We start from the raw sequence: 19,066 nt of genomic DNA, 5'->3' as shown, positions 1-19,066 counted from the left end.
TTGCATTACTTTTCATATTGAGGACAATTGGTCAATGGAGCAACTTCCTTCACCAGTCAAACGACGATAATTTACTTGCAAAAGTTGGAAGCAATATAGCAGAATGCAACATTACGCAATGGGAACCTCAAGCAAGTCTGAACTAGAGAGGAGATGCATTCTCGACTCACTAGCTCAACCTAAATGTAAACCCGTTTGGCTTTTAAGATTACCAACCAAAAGAGTTTTCAAATTGGATACATCATAAATAAGAGAATGAATCAAGTCAAGACCACAAATTTACCTCACAGACGGCCTAAAGATCAACCCCGGTTCCGGAGAGGTTGCAAATGGGAACAGACTTAACCTTCACCACTCTAGCAAAAAGCCTTCGATAAGCATGTTTCTTCTTGTAAACATCTGTACATTCCGCCGCCCCCGATCTGTCCTTCCCAGACAGTGAACATACTTCATGTATCTTTGATACATTACCCAAAGCTTTCACTACACTACCCTAGTAAAGAAAAACAAAATAGAATTAATCAATGTTTTCTTTCCCATTTTCCTTCGCGTCTGCCATCGCGTTCTCTTCTTTCTACCACCTGCCTCGATTTGCTCCCTCTGGAGCCATGCCTTTGGGCAGATCCATATAAACCAGGTTGCCCGTCAAATGCCGACACCAACTCCCCATCCCCAATACTACCCGTGTCACCCGAGTCCCTGCTTCCATCGAAATTCTCATCATAACTACTGCCAGTGTCATCGGCTCGGTCACGTGACTGCAAAATTGTGGGTGGCTGCCCAGAAAATGGACGAGGTCCAGACAACACTACCGTTGGCATTGTTCCCAGAGATGAGCTACCGCCAGCATTTTCAGGCTGCAAACTCCCGCCACCTGCTCTGGTGCTTCCTTCATTAACCGGCCTTCCATTATCCCTCTCACGAAATCTATCCCGTGAGCGACTGCAGATTTCATCAAGGGGAACACTAAAATCACAAAACTATCAAAAGCCAGATATTTATTTCAAGCAAATCCATTCAAGATGAAAGAATTGAAAGGCATCATAGGAAAGGGATAAAGAAAGACGGAACAGAGTAACCAAACATGACCAGCAAATGCTTAAATAAACACCAGGCCCGAAAGAAGGGCTATGATGAACACAAACTGACACCTCTAATTATGCACTCACTTTGCCAAACATGCTGTAAAGCTCGCAAAAAGGATAGTGCTTGGTGGCCTATGAGGATCCATTGAACTGATTCCATTTAATGAGATAAGGACTGGTGGTGGTTGTTTGTTGTAATAAATCTGAGTGATTAAACTATAGACAAATATCTGTAATCCCATTTGATTGACTGAGTTAGTGTACGAGCAGCAAGAAAGAAACTTGCAACATTATACTCCCTTTAAATTTGATCAAAGCACTGGTATTTAGAATTTTCAACAGGTGGATAGAAAATGACAATCCTCTTTATTGTTCACAAGTGAAGCAACAAATTGATACCTGGACTGAGCAGAGGATGGAAATTCACGCCTTGAAGATCGTACTCCTGATTCGATCTGCTCCAATTCATGCTGAAGTTCTCTCTACAAGCAGCGCCATAATTATTAGTGAATAACACTCACAAAACCAAGAAAAAATATGATTCCTTTGTTTTTATTTGACATGGAAGCACTAGGGCAAATCATATTGGTTCAAAAATACATCAAGTTAACATAATTAAGAAAATGGTATGATCTTTTGGTGCAAGGCTCACCACTACGTCAGTATAATTTGATGATACCATCTCACTAGGAAACAGAACAACTTCCTAGTTTAGTGTTTCGAAAGCAGCACTAACTCGCAGGTTCATCTGCCCCCAGAAATAGGAATAAGTAGAAGATGGATGCCAGGCAAACTTAACATCAAAGAGACGAACCATCTAGCACCTCCAAATAAGATGAATGCCAGGAGACTACAAACTTTGCCAGGACACTACTCTGAGGTTGGGAAAGAAAAGTACTAGGTTTCTCATGTCATAAAATTTGAAGACTAGTCTACCAACAGCATAATTAGAGACAATACAAAATTAACCATTTACCATAAATAAGAAGAAAATTTAACTACAGCATCAAACAAATAACCTGCTTTTCCATAGATTATTTGTCTAAATTTTAATTTCAGTTACTGATGTCACCTACCAAAGCCTGCACACCCCTACTTTGAGTCTGTTTCCATGTACTTTCTAAAAATGAATTAGAAAGGTTTCCAAGTATGAGGAGTCAATTAAAAAGCATCTCAAAAATATGAAATACTGTCTTACATGATAACTAAATTTCATGGAGCCATTTGATCGATTGGAACCTAATTATTGATGGAAGGAGTCAATTTACATTACAAATGATCCAAACTATAATGGGTCTCTAGACAGTTCTTCAATTAGTTTTTCAGCATACCATTGAGAGCTTGTCATGCTCCCTCTCCTAATAATTCTCTTTAAACAATGTTTTTTTTAGATAAACACTCTTCCATAGATATGTTCCTGTGTATACAAAAAGAAAAGGGAAGACAAAAAGCTTCAGAATTTTTTTTAAAAAAAATGAACAATAAGTTTCTAGTCATTCATGACTATAGTGTGTTAACTGTACAACCCCAATAGGAATCAATAAAGAAACTATCCGACCAAGGATTGCCTTTATTCAATCATACCAAATACCATAGTCATCAAATCATGAGAGAATTGAAAATAATTTGTGACTTCGCAGAACTGCAACTGCCATAAGATCTATGAAGTGTCCAAACATTTTTAAGAAGACAAACAACTGACAATTGAAAATTGCCAAAATTATTTTATACGCAACTATGTAATCTCATAAATAATGGTTAAGGGCACTAGACACTAACAAGAGCTGACAGGCTTCTTAATTAAAGATACCACATGTTATTATCTCTCCAGATATAACATATTTGTGTGTCATTATCTGCACAATACATTTCAATTTTCCAGAATCTCTCATTCAAAGCCATTCATTTGTGAATAGAATTAGTAAGTACCGCAATAAAACCACTGGAGTTTGATTGGCTTATTGTGAATCAGCAGAAAAAATCAGCCAGTACTCAACTAAAATTACGAGAGTTTGGTTGACTTAGTGGTTAAGGACCGAACTTGTGTGTAAATTAAGCAGAAAAGAATTATTGACATCAAGTGCAAATAATTCCATGTTTGGGCCATCTGCCCGAGCTTTAAACTGCATCTTACCTGGTCCATGATATTAGTGGGGTATTTCACAGAGCATATTAATCATAGGGTTGCTATTTCAAATGGATTTCCATCTTTCACTAATGGAAAATCTTTGATATGAAGTGGATCGTTCACATTAGCTAAGTGAATACACTGGTAGGTTTGCATGCCATTTAGGTTGAGTTTGCAGTTTCAAAAGTACTTCACAGTTGACCAAAAAAATAAAAAATTAGAAATTAGAAAGGCATGTGTAAGATTTCTAGACAGAGGAGCTTGAATTTATTCAACTTGAGATCATCTCAACCCACGCACACCTCTCCACTTTTGGGTACGTTTCATTGTCTATCTTGTAATTATTCCATTTTGTCCAAATAATAAGATATTGATGAAGTTCAACGGAACACTTTGAAGGACAAACAAATAAAGTTAATGTGCAATTTGAAGTTTTTCTCAGCTTAAAATTCTCTCAGCAAAAACCAACATGAGCATATTTAGGGTGTCATTCACCAACCTCACTTAATACAGGGTCACTCTAGAGACCTGAGACTCCGACAGTTTTCAAAGAGAACCCAAAACTTTGTAATACCAGGAAAAATAATTAACAGAAAGCTATATGCTAGTTGAACAGATTAGTAGAAGGATTTGTCTATTGAAGGATGTGACGAGCATGGATCAGATGTTTTCGATACACTGAACAAGCTTACCTGTAAATCCCTGGTCGGGCAACATGAACTCTTTCTCTAAACAAAACGTATGCATAGACTTGTCATTTACCATATCATACCAAATTTGCATGGGTAATAAATGTATTGATCATCGTTAACGTTAATTGCCTAAACCTATAGAAAGACATATGGCATGCTTGAGCTGTAGGGAAAGATTTTCTTGCCTGTGCCTGCTTCTCCTTTTCCAGATCAAGGTTGTAACGCAACTCCCTGGTTCTTGCACGCTCAATTTCAAGCATCCGTTGTCTCTCAATCTCTTTTTCTACCTCAGCTGTCTTTTCCCTGAGAAAGGCCATCAGTAATTTATACAAACATGATATCATTCAGATTTTAGTATTGAGCAAGGTCAAAATCACTAGAGGCAACAATATAAGGGGGAAAAAGAACCTATCAAGCTCCTGCAGTAACTCTGCTTCTCGTACAGCAGCCTCTTCCAGAAACTTCTTGCGAGTGTGTCTCATAAGGAGTTTCTTTTGCCGGCGAGCTATTATTTCTTCTCGCAGCCTTGACTTCTCACTGCCAAATGAAATTAAAGCTGCTGGCTAATCAAGAATTGCTACTAAGCTTGCATCAAGAGAGCGTGCTGTATTGCATGCTTAAGCAGCCTTCCAATTTGTCAGTAAATGCTTAGCTGGTGAGCAAGGCAATAATCGGGTTCATTGATATTCTTGGTGTAAAAAATGGCCGTCACATATAAAATCAGTTCCAAGTCTTTGTTTTCAAATGATTCTGCGGACTTGTATAAATCCTCTGCTCATGGATAAATGAAAATGGGGAATATTGCCATTTGCCTGTGCCATTCTACGAGTCTTTTCCTTTTTGCATATTGCATAGCCACTCCCTTTGGCACATCTACTAGTTCAGAACTTAACTTGAAAGCCATATTTTGAACTAGATGTTTTCAGGATGCTCCCAATAACTGACAAATGGCAAGTGCTTTTGCTTCTGCGGCATTATATCGACACAATTAAACTACGTATAGTTGAAAATCAGTTACGTAATAGATGAAGAGCAGCCTGAAACATTGTTACATTTTCCAAATGGTTTGATTATGATTAACCAGCTACCAAGAGATGATTCTCCATTGACTTCACATCATTTTCTTCTAGTACTACATCTATTCTAAAATCATGACTGGCCACGTGTTCTCCCTTTTCAGTGAACTTTTCGAAGAGTTCTTCCTCTCCCCACGATGTCAAAAGTAGACTGTTTCAACTAGGTTTCTCTTTTTGACCAAAAAAAAAAAAAAAAAATAGGTGTCTCATTGTGGGGTACTAGAGAAACTATGGATTGCACTTGCAGCAAAGAGCATTTGCATACTACTTGATGCAGCCCACAAGTAAAATAATTCTATAGTTATCAAAACATTGACATCATCACTCAATTTGGTTAAGATGAACATTTTCACAGGATTATGACTCTTCTCCTAAGGATTACTATCAAATTTAAAGCAGTACTCCAGGGTTTTTCATCTTTACTATGGGTAGCATTTTCAAAGAGCCTCTAGCAAGCCCTTCCTTTTGAGGAGTCAATGAACGAGATTCAAGTCTAAGCACTTGTCCACTTCAGAATTGTCTTATGCAATTTCGAGAGTGATCCTTAAGAAACCCTAGGTATGAGCGTTAAAAATATATCTACTCGTAACGAATTAGCATTCAAAGCAAGTTCTTTACCAATTTCAACATAAATGAGGTACACTCATGGTCCATCATAGCAATGGAGCTCTTTGTTGTATCATGAGGACCTATGGCACTAAACTTGAACACTTTAAGTACCGCCAGCACATGCAAAATGCACCAATTTTGGGAAGAAAAAAGTGGTCAAAAATACCATGGAGTGCAAGAATTGGCATATGCATTTGAAATGGATGTCCAAGTCACGATAATTTAAGTGTATTACGCAAGAGTACTAATACTTGCTGTCCTTATGCATACTTCGATCACAAAAAGATCCTCAATCTGACGTAGGAGTTGAATTGATTGGCTAAACATGGAAATGAAACTTACATTGAATGAATAGAGTTCTTGATTTGCTGAAGATGATTCTCATCCTTCATCAAATCTGAAAAAGAAAGCATAAGTACTGGAAACACAAATTCCACATGATAAAGAGGACTAGGACATAAGATCACCAGCTGAAGAATTATATCGAGTGCTCTCTTTGGAATCTCTAAATTGATCTTCCGTACGATTCTCATTTTGAAGAACTTCCAACTCCATTTCAGCTTCTTCTTGCTCCTGCAATACATTTTATTTCAAAAAGGAAACAGAGAGAGAACAACAGAGTCCTAAATGTGAGCCATGGATCACATTGAATCCTAGACTCACCCGAACTTCTTCAAGTAGTTTTCCAGAGAATGCTTCTATGTATGACTGAGCAGAAGTCAGCTTAGTGAGTACCTGAAATAAGACAGTGCATAAAGAGTTTCTGAAAGGAAAAGCATGACGAAGCAATAATACTATATATTGAAATAAGTCCTAAATGTTCAACATCTACCGCTTCTTCCTATGTTTTAGCGAACTTAAAAAAATGTTGAAATGAAGGCCAAATAAAATTACAAATGAATCAGGCTGAATAACAGAGGAATAGGGAAAGATGAAAAGTTCAAGGCTCCGTTTGCTTCGTGGAAAATGAATGTCTTGGAAAACGTTTTCCTGAAATTAATAGTTTATACCACATACAAAACAAGTGAAGGAAAAATATTTTCATTGTCCACGAAAATCTTTAGACTTAAATTGTTTTGTCAATAATTAAAACATATTTCATTGGTTAATTATTTGAAGTGATACAAGTTATCAATTTTAGGAAAATACTTTCCAAATCGTGCATTTTCTGAGAAACAAGCCTAAAACTCCCTCTTACCATTTTATGACCAATCACGAACTTTCTTTTAGTGAAAGAACTAGAGCTACTTCATAATTGGGGCGTCATTTTTAGCGGAAAATTAACTCAAACATCATATGCAGAAAGTGCTAGATTCACCCAGTAAATCCTTTTGACTCACAATCCTGTCTATCAAAATGGTAAAAATATAAGTCTTTCACCTCTTTATCAGTTTCAAATTCTTATCATACATGTCAACATTATGAAGATAAATCGTTCACAGGTCAATCAGCAAAGTCATAAAAATTAACCTAATTTTATGAGCTAAGTTAATAGACATGGCTCAGCATCTTTCTTGAATGCATAACATTTTCTTGGTTGAACTACAAATAAGACCTAAAACCCAGTGGCACTAAGCTAATCTATAAAGTTACGCAAACAACTAGTGACGGTTCAGAAGATAAAAGTAAATGCCAAGAAATAGATGAATCCTTTTGTCATAACAAATCACCCATAAACTGCCAATTCAAACCGAACGAAAAACAAACTAGGCATAAACTTTAATTTCTCACTGTTGACCAAACTAGCAATAGTGTGCTACATGATTGTTAATGGCAACATACAAAGAACCATCTACAGCTTACAACACCATATGTTTTCAAGACTGGTCCTATCTCCTCTATCCATCCACAACATTGCTTTTTCGAGGAATCCTTGACTCACAAAATGCGTACAAGTTAATAACTTGAATTTCAACAAAAGTTGAAAAAACACAGGTTCTCGAAACAACTATCATACATGAGATCTATGTTAGCTGACACTACAGTCTAAGAAACGCTAAAGGTCCCAACTTGAGTTCAAAACTTCTTGATGATCCGACAAATACTATCAAATACAATGTCCACAGCTATTTTTACAGACGTAGGCACGGATGTCCGGATGCAAACTTAAAGCAGGTTGGATCTCCAAAAGAAAACACGACACTGGCATTTGGAGGTGGATTAGAGAGGACTGGAGTGAGTTTTCTCTTCAAGCTGCACTAAACTGGGCAATGGGAATTGGAAATTCTTTTTGGCTCGACACAGTGTGCGGAGAAATGACACTAAAAGATCGGTTTCCAAACCTTTCAATGTTTCCAGGAACAAGGAAGTATTTGAAGGAGAATGGTCTTCCATTTTTGTAATTATTGACAATCAGCTCAAAGTTTTACACTTTTGTTAGAGTGGAACATGCATGTGGTTGACAATGCATTGACAACACTGTAAATGCTTTGTCTTGCCATTAGGCTCTTTTTTGGTTTCTTGAGCTTTGCACTTGAGTTTGCACCCATTGGTGCTATATATGATTTTATTTACCTATAAATTCAGTTCACTACCTCCTGTAGACTAAAGATTGGTCGTTGGAATGCCTTAGAATAACCACAAGAGGAAGACATACGACTTTAAAGTAGATCAGCTATTTTATACAATATGACATTAATATGTAAATGCCAGAAATACTTACTACCTGAAGAATTTCCTCGCGTGCGCTGCTGAAATCAGGGTCAAGTTGCTTGAAACCACCGGCGGAAAGAGCTTCTCTCAGGACCTTTTACAATGAAGCATGGTTCAGGAAAACTAAATATAAGCTATTGAATATGTAAAATTCGGCCTACATGAAAGCAGTCAGACAACATTCTTTTGAACCATCCTGCACCTAATACAGCCTCTAATTAGGTAATGAGCTCCACAGAAAATGATAATTATGACTCAATTCGAAAGTTTATAAAAGATATCTGTGGTAGATAGTTCATTAAAGAGCACCAAGGAGGTACCTCCTCTATATAAAATACATGTCAGAAGGGATAATCTAAAAACTGCAAGAAAGATCAACAAAGTGACGGCGAATGGGTGGTTAATTGTGGATCCTGTGCTTGAATAAAGTCGGTAGCCATTCCGATGTATCTTTTTTTCTGTGGTGGATCATGTGAGAATGTTTTACAGATTAAATTGCAATCAGAATTTTCAGCTTCATGTCAATGAATCAGTTCAAGAAGCATAGAAACCTAAGTTGAACTTGATCCATGACCAACAGTTAGACATGGAACTAAGAGAGTGCTTTGATCAAATGAAGGATGATTGACGAGGAAGTACAGACTAAATGAGGAGGAATCAATTAAAAAAAAATCGTAAATGCGCTATATTGCGATGGAAGAAATTTGATGACAGGATGTCGGGAATTATAACAATATTCAAATGAATAAAAGACAAAAGCAATGCTCATGCTCCACTTCCAACATTGATAAGGTCATTGAAGTGCAGGAAAGGAATAAAAAGAGAAAAGAAGCAAGTAGACACCAAACCAAGTTGGAATGAAAGAAACCAAATCATCAAACCAAAAGATAGAGAGTGGTAGCCTATCCTTGATTGCACCTATTTGACTTCATTAGGGAGGCCTACTATAATGCAGAAAATGAAAGCTGGGATCAAAACCAGAATTCTTTTTACTTATTTTCACAAAACATCAGTGCCAACCAAGCTGATAGTTCTTTCCTAACTGACAGTACCATGATCTGATTCAAAGGAGTGACAATGCTGCATTCGTACATTATTTAAAGTCAAAATACGAGAGAAAAGGATTACAAAAATCATCTTCCACTTACCTCTTTCTCCTCAACCCCTTTATCTCTCAACCTACATAAGGCTAGGCAAATTTGCTTCTCAAGATATCCAATCCTTCCTTCTGCAACACATAGAGAGTTCCCAGATCATTTGAAAACAAAACGAAAACACGCACACACCCAAAAACAGAAGGTTCATTCCAAGATTGTTTTTGCTTCTTTTCATAAGTGATCAATCTGTCGTTTCTTTCTCTTTTCTTTTCTTTCTTTCCAGGGGGAAAGGTGGCAGAAGCTGGAATGACTTCAAGAGGCTAAAATAAACAGCAACAAAGAAAACTTCTTTCATACCAGTCTTTGAAGATCCCAAATTCTCAATCTCAATCCATAGGTTATCAGGAATCAAAGAAATATCTTCCTCTGAAGAGTACAGGCAAGCGCCTGCAACGAGTGCTAGAGAGAGTTGTAAGAAAGGGCTCTCAAGCATTGGATGTGGAAGTTTCCCTAGGCCATTTAGAACAGCATCAGCAGATGCAAGAAAACATTGTAACTGCTGACGACCAGCAAAGGGAATATAATCTACTAGTAGTGCCATTGCACGTGTCCTCAGAAGCAATGATGTATCTGATGATCCGATAAGAGCAACATGATCCCACGTACTTGAAACCAGAAGAGGGAGAACCGACTCAAAAGTATCAGTTCTTGAAACAGGAGAAACTAACTTATCCTGATATCCTGAATAACCAATGACTGAGATTCCATCAATGTCTTGACCAACAATCTTTCCTAAGTGCTTAAGTGCTATCAGCCTTTGCTCAGGTTCATTATGGCCAAGCAACCTACAAAATAGATCCACCACTGCAGCCTCCTTTCCACCAAAGTTATGGAATCCTCTACCAAACAACGTCGTCAACCATTTATCAGATTGTAAACGCCAAGAAAGTTTAGGAGCATGGCAAGAAAACCTTGTGATTGCTACACATAGGGTTCCCACAATATCTTGAATGGGCAAAAGAAGTGGTACTGCAAGTAGGCAGTCAACCATCACAGATGCAACAGTCCAGCAATGTCTTTCTAGGAGAACCAAAATAAATTCACCAAGGCCCTCTAGACCGACCCTCCAATGCATTGGAAGCTCATTTGAAGACACAACTGAGGTGGGAGAGTCGCCACTTTTGCCATCATCATATAAATGAATGTTTTGTAGAATTGCAGATAAGCACCTCAAGTATGTAGAGGTTTCTGCTGATGAAACAACCAACTTCTTGGTAAGTCGTCGATGAAGCATCCAACATTGCTCCAGTGTTGGACTAAGTTTGTTAATCAGACGGTCCATGTCCTCCACGAACTCTTTTATTTCCTCCACAGACAAGGACTTAAGTTTACCACTAGTGCTACAAGTATCTGTAACCTCAGATGTAAGTGACTCATGCAAAATGTCATTGAGAAACCAGCCAATTGATTTCCTGTCAGCATCGTAGAATGCATTAATACCATAATCTGAAGATAACTTGACTGCCATAACGCCATAGAACCGTAATGCTTGACGCAACAGTAGCTTGCAGTTGTCCACAACACATTGGAAAGCGCAAATGTAGTCCTGGTAGGAAGATGTGGGCTCAAAAGAAGTAAAATTAACCCACAAGAGTAAAGACTGCAATATGTCTCTCCTATGCTGGAAAGAGAGATCAGGAAAGACAGATGCCAGTGTGAAAATAGTCAAAGCTCTTCCATGTGATTTCACAGAAGAGTCAACTTCCCCGTTGCTTCTCTCCCCAATGGCCTTGAAAAGCTCATCAAAACACAGTGATTCAAAACTGAGGCACGAATTATCAACTAACGCAGACTCATCAGACACTTTCTTTAGAGAATATGAAATAATTGGCTTCAAAAGAGACATTACTGAATCTAACAAAAGCACATCACAGTACGAGGCTCTGCAAAGAGAAACCAACATATGTACCAGTCTAGGTGTCTCAGCTACCATAGCTTCCATATGCTCACCTACGAGGGCTTCAAGTATGTAAAGGATAATTGCTTTTGCATTTGTTGCAGCAAAACCTTTTATTTCATTTGGACTAAGTTGAGAAGCATTTAATTCCAGAGAAAATGGCTTCGAACAAAGATCAGAGAACCAGCACAAAACATCAGGTAGTACACTGGAAGGAAGAGACCTGAGTTGCAAGCCAACAGCCTCCAAAATGATTTCTCCAAAAGATTCAAATTGCCTTTTCATATTAGGAAGAAGTCTACAGAGATCAGGGTAAATGACATAAAAAGACTGATTTCCATTTTGTTGAACATATTGTTCAAACCCTTTACCTGGTGCGTTCTCTGGTTTGGCTCCTAATTGCTCAATACCTATCTCATCATCCTCTCTCTTAAAAACTTTATCTCCCATGGACAAATCATCGAAGAAGATGGATAATAAATACGTCAGCTCAGTTAAATCTGAGACAAGAAAAAGATGGTCTTTCACATATTGTTTTGCATTGCGTGATACTGCCATCCAACCAAGGAATCGGACAAGAGGAGAAGCACAAATTGAAAATGTCGATATCTTTTGCATCCACGCTGAAGGTGGAAGCAAATTTCCACAGTTGGTATTATTGATGCTAATTCTGAACTCTGAACCTTCAGTCCCACCACTTGTGGCAATTACCAATTTCTTAAGCAATATCCAGCGCCGTTGAAGCTCGTACACTCTTTCAGCATCCAAATGTAGATTACCTCCCTTTAACTGAATATAGAAGGAGGTCAACATACTATTAAAGTACTCAGTAGAACCTAAGATGATATTGATCACAAGACCAGGGTCACAACAGAGCTTGGTGGATGAGTGTAACAAGAACAGAAGACCTTCCATTAAAATCTCTTGCATTGAATGTTGCTCTCTTTGCAATCTCTGGATCAGAAAATTACACAGCAAACCCTGGTTTTGTCTAGCCAAGGTGATGGCATCAGCAGATTCTACATCTTCAGGAGATAACTCGACAACTGGCTCATCAGATAATTCGGTATGGTATGCAGGTCCATCATCTGACACTTCCCGCTGATAGTTCCTGTCCAATTCCGCAGCTTTAAGTAGCAACTGCAGCACCATCTTGTCTCTTTTCTTTTCAAGGTAAGCTATACTTTCAAAAGTATTGATATCACCAGATTGCTTCCTCATGTCTGGAAATGTAGAAAGTGCAGGAACCTTGATGTTGCTGCTGGTTAATTCACTGACAACCTTCATGCTGTATCTGGAAGACATGAAAAAGGGATTGATATAACACTCAGCAGCCAAAAGCAAAGCATCTATAGCAGCGTCATGACCCTCTGCAGTAACCTCATGCTGTGAGTGCAAATCCAAAGCCAAACGTTGAAATTCCGAAGCTCTGAGCTCACAATCCCCATAATTGACAAGTTGAAAATAATCTGCTTGCAAGTTGGAATACTCCAAATTCAAATCTGCATCTAAAACAAACCCATTCTTGGACTGGTCAGTTAAGCTTTTGTCCAATGTATGCTTTTGTTCTGAGCTGGTATCTTCTAGCTTAGCATCTGAGGTATTCAGATCATGAGTGATGGGCACAGTTAGTAATGCAATGTTCCGCAGTTCATCAGGGACAAAAAGCATGGTTGCATCTTCAATGGCATCCACCTTAGAAATTGCATCAGATACCTCTACCTTCCCATCATGGTCCTCCAGGCTACTTGGCTTTAAGGAAGCTCCACCACGTCGGACAGCAGAGGCTAAAGAAGAGGAAGATGCTTCCACCTCATTAACAGACGCAGGAGACTTGCAAAGGTCAATGTCGGGTGGTAACTGCATGTGAGGTTCCAATATTGAAAGAAGCACACTGCACATACACATGAACTGTTATTCCATGCTCTGGGGTTCACTATCTAATTCAACAAGCCCAGGAAAAAGGCATCATAGTGCACAAAAGCTCCATCATTTCTTGTCCAGCAAAAGGTCAGTATGTAGCCTTTACAACAACATGGAAGTAGACTATCTCCATGACTTTAGTATATCAGATCCTGATCTCATGCATAAACATTTTTTGCTTCACCCAGGTCCATTCTCTAAAGAGTGTTGACAAAAACATTCTACTTTTACTATACAACAAAGAAAAGAGCACGATTACCACTTGAACTTCATTATGAATGAAAAAGGATTCGTTTTTTCCTCCTCCCTGGGAATCAATTAAAAATATATTGACCATATGTTCATGATTACAGCAAGACCAAGTCATCATGCTTCGAACCATGATATTATAAAACAAATGCAGAACAGGAGTGGAGATCTCAAGATTATCCTGGCTAATCATCCTGCAGATAACTTAATTTCAACTGATGTGATATTGGGAGAAAATTACCTAGGAGCAACTGATCCAGTTCTCCATTCAGATTCCAAAGAAGGAAGTATGGCTGGCTTCCATACAGCTGTGCGGATGATGTTGAGGGCAGTCTCACAATTGCTTTCCTGCTTTTCAACAAAATTCGGAAAAACGTCTCCAAAAGCTATTGTGCTCTTGAATGTGCTTATGGCGGGATCAAGGAAAGGCTCTAGCATCTCTATAAGGAAGAGAATTCTATGCTTGACTTCCTGAAAGAAGCCGAAAGAAAATCTCACTTCCACACAGTATCCAATCAAAACCAGAGAACTTTGAGAAGTGAAAAAGCAGAGAAAGCTAGGGCAACTAATCTCTGATCCAATAAAAGAAGCCGAGCATGATAGAGTTTGCGCGCAAGTTATTGTGAATCTTGATTCTCGTCATTTGGAACACAAGGTAGCACATCCAACGTATGAACGGTCATATAAACAGTAACATACCTTGTATTTCCCCAATATATCATCCAGGTGCCCAGACAAACCAAGAAGAAAGTATTTGAGGGCAGTTCGTGCAGGGGCAAGAGAATGACGAGAAGCCTAATCATGCAATAATGAAAAAACCTTAAGATACAACTCTCAAAGAAAGCTGCAGTTAAAACAGGAAGATGCAAACTGTAAAAATTCAAAGCCTGACAGACAGAACAACCAAATTAAACAACCCTTAAAAGGCCATCATTCATCGATGTATTTGCCGTTTCTCTCAGTTGAAAGAATTCACACAAAACTAGAATAAAAGGCAAATTGTAATGTCTAACAGATAGCGATGCCTACTTATCTAGAAGCTTAAGGTGATAAATGAAGGTTTATTTTATTAACACTCTTCCCAAACATGATTTGGGAATTGGCCAAGACTTACAGCATGGACATAGACTGTTGTAGCAGGTAGATGAGGGACCTTTGAGGGATTTGAACACCGAACTCCTACCCGATACAAGGTAGAAGTTGTGAGTCTTCCATCAGTTTATCTAAAAGCTTAAGCAGGTAGATAAAGGGATGGAATAGTAGTTAAGGGCTCTAAAATCTACAAAGCAAAGAGAAAAGCACTTGGTCATTCATATAGCTCCATTATCATTCGAAAACATATAAAATGCTTCACATGTCATTCTACATGTTTTTCGTAGCTCATAGAAAGGGATAACTTAAATGTTGATCCGCTGCTCCTTTTATTATCTGTTTATAAGAGCTCTTAATTTAGTCCAAAAGGATGCCTCTCTAAGCTGCTAAAACTGGAGGGAAGTTGTACAAGAGCAAGTGCCTTTCATGTGCACAAGACCAACAACATTTCCAGCATAGATCTCCTACTTGTCCCAAGTCATGCTGATAATATTGGAATCATCTCCTGAGCCTAGGCAATCATGGCTGACAAATCCACTCTAGACTTCTCTCTGACATATGACTTCATGTTCACTTTTCCCCTTCCTTTACACCTTTGAAGCTCCTAGTGAAAATTCCATCCAAGTGGTTCAACATTTGCATTCGTGCGAGATTGTTGATGAAACAATACTTGAATATAGATGCACACATATATGCTACATAAATAGTTATAGACTTACAAGTATGTCCATATCTCAAAATTGGAAAATATCAGTTACCCTTGGACTGATAAATGGAGAAATTCACACTTTACAGAGAAGTTGTAGTTGCACTTCTAGTGCACCTAGGATTGTTCAATTAAATGATGAAATCATGAAAGCAGTTCCGTCATCAAAAACCAGTCTCAACTTTTTTTCTACTCACACTTTGCACCCTTGTTTTTTTTAAACCCTGTCCATTGCATCCTATGGTTTCAAAAACCCTACAATTCACGCCTGGGACTCCAACATCACTAAGAAGATTATAGAAAGAAGAAAGTGCCAAGTACAGGATTTAAAGCAAGAGGATACAAAGTGTAATCAAAGAAAAACAAAGAGGACGGTTTCGTAAAATTTCTTTAACTCAATGACTGACAATTAAGAAGCCTGAATGACAATATTTGGATACGCAGCTAATGAGAATGTGAATGTAAGTGAAGTCAGGTAGAATGTGTCATAAGGCTTGTATGCTGTAGGTTAAGGATTGTATAATGTGACAATATTTGGATACAAAGGGATGGGGTAAGTTAAGGCTTGTATGCTGTAGGTTAACCATTAGGTGCTTAAGTCAATGCACACACATGAGTAGAAGCGAATTATGGTACTTGTACAGATTCTTCTTGAGATATAAATAGTGAAGGAACTAATGTTAGGGTTAAGCCTTCGGTTTTCAAATGAATCCTCCCTCTCTTATTTCCATTCTTACTCTCTTCATCTTGAGAAGTTTTTCAAAATAATGAGGAAAGAAGACAGAAAAGAACTGAATTGTCGAATCAAGTCAATGAATTTCCAGAACATAGTAGAAAGAAGACTTTATTTTGAAATCCTCACGTTATCACCATCCGAATTCAGAGTCAGTTTGCCTAGGTGATACACCAATCTGAGGGGTATATACCTTTTTCGAGAAAAGCTAAATAATAATCTGAAAGTGGTGTATGCTTAAAGGAATTCCTCTAAATGCCACTATAGGTATATGAACTTCTTCTCTTAAAAATTATACAAGTATCGATTGCTCCTACGTCTCCAAGGGAATCATCCCAATAGAAAGTCACATATTGAGGGCAAAGTATCCACAAGCTTCCCTTGAACTCTAAAACAGAAAAAAGGCTTTGTCATAATTGGGGTTTTGAGTTTGCTCTGAGGATTTGTAAATTTATATGGCCTTTGGGCCTTATAAATCAACTCTCGCTTCTCCAGAAACAAAAACGAGTGAGCAAAAGAAGTCCCAGGATCAAGACAAGGGTAACAAAAATAAAAGTTAACCCACAAGAAAGGAAAAATAGAATGAATAGTCATACCACTGAAGAAAGAACAACAAAATGTCAAACCTGTATTATGCCTAAGAGGTCCTCTAGAAGTTCCATGCAAAGATCAACCTGCGTCAATGAGTTAAAATGGTAGTAAGAGTGGATAAATTAATAAACACCGAAGGAAATCTACTTGCAACCAACCTTTGCAATTATTTGAGGCATCCATGGAGCTAAGACACTTGAACAGAGATCAATCAAAACACAAGCAGCCTTGACCTATCCAAGAGTCAGTCACAATGGTTGAAACAGAAGTGAGTTGAGAAACCCTTATCACTAAAAAGTACGAGATTCATATACAACAGCATTGGACATGTACTACAAGCACAAACATGTGACTGCGAAAATGATGAAAGATATCCGGCAGTGGCATGGAGTAATGGACGGTACAATGATGAAGATGTCATCATGACAATCTGCATATACAATTAGTGGGGTCAGCAGATGTAACAGAAAACAATTTTTCAAAAAATGAAGAAACCTTTGCCAGATGCAACCTGAGACAAGGCTCGCTGGACATGAGGTTGTCTCCACTGGGAAAAACTCTCACTATAATGATCAGAACTGCTCACGGAGGGACGAAGGGCTGTATTACATATAAAGCTAATCAATCAAACGTATCCAGAGATTGTGTAAAAAGAAGTTGACAAATAATGTATGAAGGTTCATGGGAATGCATAAACAACAAGATATGTGAGTTAATTGCAACTACACCCCACCCTAGGGAATTCGAATGACACACTTAACACTTCAATTTCAGAGATAAGCCACCCAATCTTTCAATTCGTCAAAGTTTCCTTCCAGACACTGTTTTTTGTCAAAAAAACAAAAAGGGCATTCTGATCATACGAAAGGGCTGAGAAATTGAAAAATGCACTAGACCATGCTATGAAAGTACGGAAGTGCCTGTAAATCCTTGCTTGCACTGCTGCAAGCTGGAGCTAATTTACTCTTATTCTCATGCCGACCAATCAAATTCCTTCCATAGTTACCACTTGAATTATTTTACTGCGGCATCCTCTAAGACAGTGAACTCAGAAAGCTTGATTCAGTTGACATATGAGTTCTTTATTTATTTTTCCTTTTGGCTTGAAAGTTGGTATAGCAATCTTAATAAAGTAGATTCAGATTACGCAAGCATATGTTAACAGGGCCATGCTATTTGTTCAAGTAGAAACCCATGTTTTCCTTTTGTGCTTCTGAAATATTTCAAAAAAAGTTGCTAACAAAAAGAAAATTTACCCATTAATATTAACATTGAACCCAGGTAACAGACTTTGAAAGAAAAAACTAGCATTAAGGGCAAATTTGCCACAAAAGAAAGAATGAGAAAATATTCACTGATTTCTAGGTGAAAGGAACGTGCAACCAACCCTAATGAAAACATTTTGGTATTTAAAGAATTCAACATTACTTCTTGAAAATTGGAGAAGTTCGAAAAAAACAACTAAATTGTACTATGTCTATTCACACAGCATTCCGCAATAACTGCAAATCTACGGTTACAAATATCTTCAAGACTACAACATTGACAATGCAATATCCTCCAAAAGCAATTCTGATTGACAATGCTCAACCTGGCAACAGTGCTTGGATAAGTGGTAAAGCTGACCAAATCTCTACAGGGTTCTCCGCTAGTTTTCTGCAAAGCTGGGGCTGCGAAGTATAGAAAGTACATAAAAATGATGATTAGATCCATGGACTAAAAGCACAACAAATAATGGACGTCATGAAAAGAGGAGCATTGGATGCCTAAAACACAATTGACCTGTGACGCACAGGCATAAAGCACATGCATAATTCCTTCTTCCACTGCCCATATATCCAAAATGCTCAGGTAGCTAGAATCTGATTGATCATCAGGCATCTGGAAATCCTCTCCAAATAAGCTACAGAAATCAGTCACGGAAAAAGGATTGCCCAATGCAGGCATTGTGTTATCATCCAAACCCGGTGCTTCATCACATGAAGGGTTAAATGTCTCTTGTCCTACAGCAGGCTCAATGAACTTTTGCAGAATGACAGAAGCCTGCAAAATTTGAACAAGAAAATCAAACAAATTAGAACAGGTCTAGGTTAGGACCAAATCTTGAAAATAAGTAGGAGCAAAGAATGATGTTATTACTGCTTTGCAGACAGTTCCTAAGTCAGAATCTTTGTAGGCCTTTCTAAGAAGCACAAAAACTGCATCTGACCGGAAAACAGTAGAGCTGGATGTAAATAATGGTGATGCACTCCGAAGTCGCCGAGGCTACACACGTGAAGTCAAAAGAGAAATTATGTTGCCCGCAATCAGTACCATAAGATGATGAAAGTGTTTTCCAAAAAAGGAAAGCAAAAGGAAAAGCATATCCTACCTTTGAATTTGAAAAATAACCAAAAAAATGGGGATCTTAGCTCACAAAGCAGGAGAAAAATGAATGCCCAAAGTTTTCAGCTAAAACATATAATTTAACATACAA

At 38.1% G+C, this 19,066-nt stretch overlaps 1 protein-coding gene across 3 annotated transcripts in view; it reads right to left on the bottom strand.

Moving 5' to 3' along the window:
• Positions 1 to 230: 230 nt before the first annotated feature.
• The window catches only part of LOC115754908, a 36,004-nt gene continuing 17,168 nt past the window's right edge, over positions 231 to 19,066 (bottom strand). For 2 of the 3 annotated variants that reach the window (XM_030694087.2, XM_048285863.1), the window contains 19 exons: positions 18,730 to 18,855; positions 18,373 to 18,633; positions 18,182 to 18,260; positions 17,102 to 17,190; positions 16,937 to 17,020; positions 16,749 to 16,823; positions 16,626 to 16,673; positions 14,168 to 14,263; positions 13,710 to 13,939; positions 9,697 to 13,190; positions 9,391 to 9,470; positions 8,256 to 8,336; positions 6,254 to 6,325; positions 6,058 to 6,163; positions 5,933 to 5,987; positions 4,314 to 4,442; positions 4,091 to 4,208; positions 1,485 to 1,567; positions 231 to 966 (listed from right to left, as the gene is read on the bottom strand). In XM_030694087.2, the coding sequence (XP_030549947.1) occupies positions 522 to 966; positions 1,485 to 1,567; positions 4,091 to 4,208; positions 4,314 to 4,442; positions 5,933 to 5,987; positions 6,058 to 6,163; positions 6,254 to 6,325; positions 8,256 to 8,336; positions 9,391 to 9,470; positions 9,697 to 13,190; positions 13,710 to 13,939; positions 14,168 to 14,263; positions 16,626 to 16,673; positions 16,749 to 16,823; positions 16,937 to 17,020; positions 17,102 to 17,190; positions 18,182 to 18,260; positions 18,373 to 18,633; positions 18,730 to 18,855 (5,751 nt within the window). In that variant the 3' untranslated portion in view covers positions 231 to 521. The remainder of the gene's footprint in view (positions 967 to 1,484; positions 1,568 to 4,090; positions 4,209 to 4,313; positions 4,443 to 5,932; positions 5,988 to 6,057; positions 6,164 to 6,253; positions 6,326 to 8,255; positions 8,337 to 9,390; positions 9,471 to 9,696; positions 13,191 to 13,709; positions 13,940 to 14,167; positions 14,264 to 16,625; positions 16,674 to 16,748; positions 16,824 to 16,936; positions 17,021 to 17,101; positions 17,191 to 18,181; positions 18,261 to 18,372; positions 18,634 to 18,729; positions 18,856 to 19,066) is intronic. The other variant, XM_048285862.1, reaches the window with a different exon arrangement.

Source organism: Rhodamnia argentea, chromosome 9 (genome assembly GCF_020921035.1).
Source record: "Rhodamnia argentea isolate NSW1041297 chromosome 9, ASM2092103v1, whole genome shotgun sequence".
In the NCBI taxonomy this organism is placed as follows: Eukaryota; Viridiplantae; Streptophyta; class Magnoliopsida; order Myrtales; family Myrtaceae; genus Rhodamnia; species Rhodamnia argentea.
The sequence above is the reverse complement of the archived record's forward strand: the minus strand, read 5'-3'. Positions and strand labels throughout refer to the sequence as shown.